General features: G+C 41.5%; 1 protein-coding gene across 1 annotated transcript; it reads right to left on the bottom strand.

The window, feature by feature from the left end:
• Positions 1-5343: 5343 nt before the first annotated feature.
• On the bottom strand, positions 5344-5550 carry LOC308525436 (guanine nucleotide-binding protein G(I)/G(S)/G(O) subunit gamma-10-like; the record flags this gene model as incomplete). Its single annotated transcript, XM_081100257.1, has 1 exon — positions 5344-5550. The coding sequence occupies one exon, from the start codon at positions 5548-5550 to the stop codon at positions 5344-5346; it is 207 nt and encodes a 68-aa protein (XP_080956383.1).
• Between the last annotated feature and the right edge of the window lie 3587 nt (positions 5551-9137).

Below are 9137 nucleotides of genomic sequence, written 5' to 3'. Positions count from 1 at the left end.
TTCAGGTGGCAGGTTCAATCCCTGGTCTGGGATTTGTGCAGGAGGCAACTGATCAATGTTTCTTCTCTCTCTCTCTCTCTCTCTCTCTCTCTCTCTCTCTCTCCTTTTCCCTTCCTCTCTAAAACAATCAGGAAAAACATATTTAAAAGGAAAACTTTTCTTAGGTTGGTGCAAATAGTGATTTAGAAATACAAATGCTTTTGTGACACCTGGGAAAAGGCATGAATTCGTTGGGTATAGAGATCAATACTGTTTTTCCCTCTGTGCATATATATCAGGGCGTCTGGGCCTACAAGGTAAAGAAGGGAACAAAAAAGCAATACAATTCAATTAGAAGTGTCACATCATGTTAAGCTCATTCTATTTGTCTTCTTCATTACTCCTTCCAATAACTGAGCAGCAGGGAGGGTTCTAGTTGTTTCTTTACTCTTGTTGGTGATAACGGCAAAACAGGATGAAAAGAACGTTCTGGTGTGGAAGGCTGTATTCCATAGGGCGAGGACATGTCTGAATAGGTGATAGGCGACCTCTCAGCTTGCATTAAAAGATCCTAAAATCTCAAATCATGGATTGCCACCCAATGTATTGATGCTGCTCTGTTGTCTTACTTGCCACCTGCCTGCCCATTGCACTGTTCTCCCTACAAACCAGGACTCCTGAGCGTATTCTGGCACAGACTTCCCCCGCCTGTTCCTCTCAAGGTCTTTGCTGTCAGGATCTCCTGCCCTAAGTGAATGTAGAAGCTCTTAGTTACCAAAAAGTTGGTTGCATGAACTCTTGAGATTTGACACCATAATGAAATGTAATATTTCAGGGAAGCTTTTTAAGTTTGAGAGACTAAAAAATTTCAATATTTAGAACATAAAGAAAAGCACTTCTGATTTTGAGTTTGCCCTGTGATCTGGCAGGCCTGCTTGCAAACCTCAGCTATTCCTCTTAGCATCAGTCACCACGTAGCACAATTTAAAAAAGAAGATTTGGTTTCTCGGTCAGCATTTGCTAAGGGCATAGCTGAATGGGACATGGTATTGGGTAAGAAGCCTTTTCTCTGATATAGCGGGTTGTGTGGTGTCCTCCCAAAAGATATGTCTACCTGGAACCTCAGAATGTGACCATATTTGGAATAAGCAGCACAGCTGATGTGAGAACTTGACATTTGTCCTTCTCTCACGCCTATCTTGACTGCTGCATATTCAGGCTCTGATGAGAGACATTGGGGACTCACATCAGAATTTACCCTGGCCCTTGATTAAAGTTTACTAGTATTGTAAATGGCCTAGAGGCCCTTCACCAAAAGTGGATTGGATCACTCTCAACAGCTTCTTGGCAAGGAGGCTTCAACAGGAAGGTATGAATCATTTGTGAGGTCAGGTATTGCCAAGCATGTTCCCAGGAGGTCTGAGAATTTAATTCATTGGAAAATTTTTTATAGTTGAGAATGTGCTCCTAAGCTCTAGAAGTACAGAAACCTAATGTATTATCAGGAATGGTGGAGAGCGGAATGTTTCTCATGGGTGAAGTCACATGAACCAAACTTAAAGAATGATGAGAAACCAAAACGACTGCCAGTTTATTGTTATTAAAAGGGCCGGGGGCGGGGGGTGGGGGTGGGGGACCAAATACTGGCAGCCTTTGGCCATCAGCAAAGGCAGGCTATGTGAAAAGTAAAATTCTGTAACAGGAATTTGCTTAGTGACCGCAGAAATTGGAATGAGGGGTGTTAGATTTATAACTCAGATGTTTAATGATGTCACCTAAGATGATGTAAAGTGTGCATCTTCACAGTGGAAATATCTGCCATCCTGCCCAGGCAGGGAGAGTTCTTGGGTTAGATTAGGGCTCGCTCTCGCCCTTAGCCCAGGCTGAGGGGTCACTGCCAGTATTTGCCTCTGACTTCCTTCCTTCCTTCCTTCCTTCCTTCCTTCCTTCCTTCCTTCCTTCCTTCCTTCCTTCCTCTCTCTCTCTCTCTCTCTGTCTCTCTCTCTCTCTCAAATCAACTTAAAAATGCAGATTCCTGGATCTCATTCTGGGAGATGGTCTGAATGGGTGTTTCTGGGGATAGGGTCTGGGAATATAACTTTAAACCAACAAAAATCTAATGTACAAAAAGTTTGAGAATTACTGTTTTGGGATGACCTTGCCTATGTCTTATGCATTATGAGTTGATTTTAGAGTGAGTCATCTTATTTCCAAGTGTTTATAGAATCTTTGGTACTGGTGACACTTTTGCTATCTTTATTAAAAAACCCTGTTGAGTATGTTAAAAAAAAATAGATTCTCAAATGGGGATAATACTATGTAACAAATACAGTCATGACTATGGTATGCAGAGAAGACAAAGTCAGGTGTATAGCCTTCCCTTGAATTCTGTCATAATAAAGCTACTTATTGTGTGGTACCAACCTCAGTTAATATAGTTTATTAACTATTTCTTGTAATAAAGGCATAGGCTCTTAAACAAATGATGAGCATTTTAAACAGTACTACACACAAGACAGTTATTTATTTTGTTTTCCTACTGCTCAGTGTTGGTGATGTTAAACTAATTAAACAAAGAGGCCATAGACTGAGGTGGCTTTAACGCCATGGTGGCCTCTGTAAGCAAATCCAAACCTAAGCCTGTAAATACCTCACGGTTACAGATTGAAAGGTTTCCTGATAGCCAATCCTTGCGTTGCTTCTGCCTTTTCTCTATAAAAGTCTTTCCCTGGTCCTGTCCAAGGAACTTTTGGTTCGGCGCTGCTAACCACTTTTGGTTTGGCGCTGCCCGATTCCAATTGATGTATGCTCAAATGAACGCTACAATTTTAATATACCTCAGCTTGTCTTTTATTTATTTATTTTATTATGATTATTTCTAGAGTGACAGAGAGAGAGACACTGACTTGCTGTCCCATCCATTTATGCATTCATTGGTTGATTCTTGTATGTTCGCTGACCAGGGATCAAACCTACAACGCACAATCCGCAACCTTCGCATATGGGGATGACGCTCTAACCAGCTGAGCTACCCAGATATGGCCTCATTTTATCTTTGAACAGTGACCATTTGAGGCATTCATGTGGAAAGTGTTATGCAAGGATCTCTGACAAAACTATTAATCATTGGTGATAGGAAGTTTATCCCAACAGAAATCTTGGTTGTAGAAGGAGGGACTATGCAACAGGAGCTGAACTCAGAAAGTATTATTCGGATTTTGATGAAGGTGAATGAATTCTAATATTTGCCTAGAAAGGACAGACAACCCCCGCCCCCTCCCTGCCCCGTGCCCTCCCCCACTTTTCAGGACAATGTTTCTCTGGTTCTCCCTGACTTTTCACATTCATCCAGATCTGGGTGACCACTGGGAGGACCATAACTCCCATTATCACTTCTCTACGCAATTATATGCTGGTCCAGGCACTCAACAGGTTACGCTTAAAAGACTGCTGTTTCAGCTGCAGCCATGTGAGGGAACAATTACAGCACCAGCACTCAGCCAGATTAATCACAGGTGTGTGAGCCCAGTACCCTAGACAGCCTGTTTGAGTAGGAGAACTTTAAATTAACAACAGATTGAAACTAAGCGTGGCCCTGGCTAGGTAGCTCGGTTGGATGGAGTGTTGTCCCAACATTCCAAGGTTGCAGGTTCAATCCCCAGCAGGGTATATACAAGAATCAGCCAATGAAGGCATAAATAAGTGGAATAACAAAATGATGTCTCTCTCCCTTGTCAATTAAAAAAACAAGACAGAAACCAAGTTGCATCACTTATGATGATTCCAGCAAACTTCTGCTTGTTACAAGGAAAAAGCAAACCCCAGAACATTCCTAAGGCTTTACTTTTGACTGCTTAAGACAATATGTGATTTGAGAAGGGAGGGAGAAACATGAGAATTAAATTTCTGGCCAAATAATGTGGTATATTGAAAGCTGACTGCATCTTAGAAATAAAAGAACCAACAAAAATTAATATTGATTTTGTGAACATCACAATAAATGGAGTACTGTTTTTATATTGTATTTTGTACTGAATTAGCAGATTCCATTCCCTTTAGAGTAAATTTTCTTTAAAAAAACCCTTTATTGTTGAGAGATATATATTTATTGCCATTTTATTGTTCACATTTTCTTCCTCTCCTCCTCCTCCTCCTCCTCCTCCTCCTCCTCCTCCTCCTCCTCCTCCTCTTCCTCCTCCTCCTCCTCCTCTTTCTTCTTCCTCTTCTTAAAGAATGCCCTTCAACATTTCTTGTAATACTGGTTTGGTGGTGATGAACTCCTTTAGCGTTTTCTTGTCTGTGAAGCTCTTTATCTGACCTTCAATTCTAAATGATAGCTTTGCTGGGTAGAATAATCTTGGTTGTAGGTCCTTGCTATTCATCACTTGAATATTTCTTTCTTTTTTTTTTTGAGTTAAGCAGAAATTTTATTTCCAAGCTCTTCAAAAATTATTACAAATACAAATAAAGTTTCCATTTTAAAGGGTCTCAAATTAAATCAAAGGCACATCATCAAAGTAAAACACTTATGACATTAAGAATCCATTTAGCTTGTAAGATTTTCACATTGCTTTGCTTTTAATCATTTGCAATGTTCTGTAAGTCACATTTTAAACATATTTGAAAGCTATGAAATAATGTAGGAATTTTTTTTAAAGCACAACCACAACTATAAAGTAGAGGAACTTAAGAAGACAAAGAACAGATCTGTGGCATACACAAAATGGGGAGATCTAATACACAACACACTAATCTTTCCAAACAAGTTTGCTAAGAAACAGCTTCCATATTTAGTGTTAAAAATAAAACAGTCTTCTCACTTATAAAAATCAAGATATCACTTGATTAATAAAGTCTGTTCTTGCCCCAAATTTTACACTGTCTTGCCTTCATTTAGAAATTATAAATTCATGAGAAAAGAACACATTTTGTTATGGTGTAAAAATCTCTAGAACAACAAATCACAAATATTCAAATTTTTAATAAAAATGTTTTTCTTCCCAAAATGTAAACACCCAGTAAATAAAACATACATAACATTTCAGGTCTAGAAACACTAATAATTCACTTATGAAAGAGGTGCATTTTGTATATTTGGTGGTAAGGTTTTTGTTTGTCTTAAGTATAAAGCACTTCATCAAACAAACCAGGCCATTATTATTTAAAAGTCTACTCCTTCACCCAGTTTCCTAATTGGATTTGAAACTCATCAATTTCTGTAGAATTTTGGCTATAGGACCAGGCCACAGGGAAGGTCTGAATATGTAAGTCATTTGGTTAGAGAAAAATGTTTCCATGAGATTTGGAGGCAGTCATTCATCACTTTGTGCCTGAAGGCTTCCTTAGTTAACTTCTTTCCAGTCTTCAGAACAAAGCACAGGATCTGGGCTCCTGGAAAGGGTTGCTGCCTTCTGGAACACTGACCATCAGGGCATCCTTGCAGGCATTCTGCATGCAGTACTGCTGAAGCTTGGCAGCTGCCTGAGAGACCTTGATCCTCTCCACGCTGGCCTCCAGCTTGAACTGCTCCACCAAGCACTGCAGGGCATACATGCTGGTCCTGGAGGACATGGCCGGGGGCAGCTGAGTGGCTTTCTTACTACTCCCTTCTGGCCTGCAAAGTTTCTGTTGAGAAATGAGCTGACAGTAGTATGGGCACTCCCTTGTAGGTAACTAACTGCTTTTCTCTTTCTGCTTTTAAGATTCTCTCTTTGTCTTAAACCCTTGGCATTTTAATTATGATGCCTCTTTGGGTTCCTCTTGTTTGGGACTCTGTGCTTCCTGGACTTGTAAGTCTATTTCCCCACCAGGTAGGGGAAGTTTTCTGTCATTATTTCTTCAAATAGGTTTTCAATATCTTAGTCTCCCTCTTCTCCTTTTGGAACCCACATAATGCTAATGTTGGTATGCTTGAAGTTGTCTCAGAGGCTCCTTATACTGTCTTCATATTTTTGGATTCTTTTTTCTTTTTGATCTTCTGATTGTGTGATTTTTGTTTCCTCATATTCCAAATCATTGATGTGATTCTACTCTACTGTTGAATCCCTATAAATTATTCTTTATTTCAGTGAGTGTATGCTTAATTTCTGCCTGGTCCTTTTTCACGTCTTTGATGTTCTCGCTAATTTCCTTGACATTCTCACAAAGATCCTTGAAATTCTCACTAAGCCCCTTGAAGCTGTCCTTAAGATCCTTGAGCAATTTTATAACTGTTGTTTTGAACTCTGTATCCAGTAGTTTGCTTGCTTCTGTTTCTTTCATTTGTGATGTATTTCTTTGTCTCTGCATTTTGGCTGCTTCCCTGTGTTTGTTTCTATGCATTTGGTAGAGATGCTATATCTCCTGGAATTGGTAGAGTGACCTTTTGAGAGCTTGTTTGGAGGTTCTAGCAGGGGAGCGCAGCTACTCATATACCCTTGACCGAAGACCGGTCCTCTCCTCGGGGGGGAAGGTCGTCCTCTTTGACCGAGCGCGCAGCTTTGGGAGGGACGCACATGGATCGGTGAGGGAGGAGGGGGACACCCGCCTAGCCAGCCAGATCAGCCGAATCAACCCTGGTGATCAATGGGGTGACAGATGTCGCAGCCAGATCACCCTCACATCCGAGTGGCCTTTTGTAATAGTTGTCCTGCAGGGCCCAGTGGCTCAGCTTCCCTAGTCACATGAGCTGGGGGCTCTATGTGCACCCCTGTGTGGGCTGTGTGCATAGTCTTGTTGTAGTTGAGCCTTAATTGCTATTGGTGTCACTGGGAGGACTTAACCTCCAGGCCAAATGGCTGTGAGGACCAGCTGCTACTACAGTGAGCTGCTGTGCAGGAGACACCACTATGGTGCAGGACTTGCTTCAGTTGGGCTTTGGTGCTCACTGAGTCTGTCCCTTGAATGTGTCACTTGTGAATGTGTAGAGTTATAACCTGGTATGGTCTGAAGCTTTCTACTGGGTGCACTGGCTATGGGGCCTCCTAGCAGGTACAAAGTAAGCCACTTCCTGAGGTCACCCAGCAGGAGCTACAGGATGATCTGCAGATGGCTGCTACTTGTATTGGGCTTGGAAGTTCCCAGGGGAGGCCAAGCTGTGAAACAAGGCAGGCTGGTGCTAGTGCCTGGTCTTAGGCCTCTTATTTTTTTATTTTTTGTTAATACTCACTGAGGATATTTTTCTATTGATTTTCAGGGAGAGTGGAAGAGGGAGGGAGGGAAAGACAGAGAGAAACATCGATATGAGAGACACACACCGATTGGTTGCCTCCTGCATGTGGCCTGACCAGGGCTGGGGCCAGGAAGGAGTCTGCAACCAAGGTATGTGCCCTTGACCAGAATTGAACCAGGGACCTTCTGGTCCACAGGCTGATGCTCTATTCACTGAGCCAAACTGGCTAGGGCTTAGGTATCTTATTGATAGGTATGGGGCATGCCAACATCAGCTACTGCTGGTTTGAGAGATTTTAGAAAGCTTGAGCCAGGACAGGCCAGTCGTATGGAAAAGCCACTACAAACAGCTTGGGTGGGGCCGCAAATTGGATGGGGTGGGGCAAACCCCATAACCAGGGTGGAGCAAACAGTAAGTGCCAGGCTGATGGAAACCCAGCTCTGCAATCAGGGAGGTCCCAGCACAGGAACAATGATCCATTCAAGCAACCCTATCTGAGAGAAAGCTGCCCCTGAATTCCTGCCCCAATGCTAGACAACCCAGTTCCTGCCCATATGTCCCTGGTTCTTCCAAAGCTGCCACCCAGCACTAGAGCCCAGAGGGAGCCAGTCTGTGTAAGTTTGTGCACCAGCCCTTTAAGAGGAACTGCCTGGGTCTCCATCAGCCTCTGTGTTACTCAGCTACAGTCCCTGCTGGTTTTTACAGCCCAAAGTTATGGGGAGTTCTATTCCCAGCTCTGGGACCCTGGGCTGGGGGTCTGGTGTGGGGCTGGGACCCCTGGATTTTCACAGTGGAGATATCCCACCTGATTTAAAAAAGCACCACATGTGGGTGTCAGATCTGTGCCACTGCCCCTGCTACCAGTCTCGATGTACTTTCTTCTTTACTTCTCTAGTTGTAAGACTTCCATTTAGCCAGATTTTGGGCAGTTCTGAATGATGGTTGTTCTGTATTTTAGTTGTAATTTTGATGTGGTAGTTGGAGATGGTGAGTACTGGCATTTACCTACACCACCATCTTGGTTCTACTTGTTAAAAGTGAATTTTCAAATGCTGATTCTAAGTTAATCTATATGTTAGGTAAACTAGTTCACATTTTTAAAACCTATGGCCATGTTATGGATGTACAGCCCTTTCTGTGTGTATGTGAGGAAGACAATGACATTTTTTCTGTAACAATCCCTTGCCTGATGCCAGATTTCCCATTGTTAATCCTTTATCCTGATTCCTCTCTTAGAGAATCTTGCTTAACTTCAAATCTCTGGGCAAAAATGTCGGCTGACAAAACACGAGGTTTAGATTTTTAAAGTGACACAGGAATTTTTGATCCTGTCTTCTAGTGAGCTCCAAGATTTTTATCACTTTGATTCATCACTGTGAGAATAAACTCATGATAGATTGAATTCCCTCCAACATAAATGTATATGAAATGTTGCTATAGTTATTTTTTTATATTCTGCATATAGCTTATGTACTGTAAGCTTATTCATGTCAATTCAATTTCTTTCTATTCCTTGAGGGCAGTGGTACTTTCCTGATTTTTTATTGTTTAAGATAATAATACATTTATTTTTAAAGACTGCTTTGGAGATTAACATTTGTAGAGCTGCATTCCCACATTATTCTCTCTCTTTTACTGTAGTTCTGTATGTTTGCTTCCATTTTCTAGGACCATATTCCAACCTAAATCTTTGGCACTATAGTTTTCCTTTTTCTGTTCCCAAAAAGAAAAACTCTTTGCTAATAATTATGGAAATACAAGTCAAAACCACAAAGAGATACCACTTCACGCACATTACAGTGAATATTTTTAAAAAACCCACAGAAAATAAATGTTGAGGATGTGGAGAAATTTAGAACCCTTGTGTATTGCTGCAGGGAATGTAAAATAGTGCAACTGCTGTGGAAAACAGTAGGGCAGTTCCTCAAAAAGTTAAACATAGAATTACCATATAACCCAGCAATTCTACTTCTGGGTATACACCCAAAAGATTTGAAAGTGGGAACTT

This window comes from Myotis nattereri (genome assembly GCF_964212035.1).
Source record: "Myotis nattereri genome assembly, chromosome: 1".
Lineage (NCBI taxonomy): Eukaryota > Metazoa > Chordata > Mammalia > Chiroptera > Vespertilionidae > Myotis > Myotis nattereri.
Note: the sequence above shows the minus strand (reverse complement) of the source record. Positions and strands in the feature narration are given on the sequence as shown.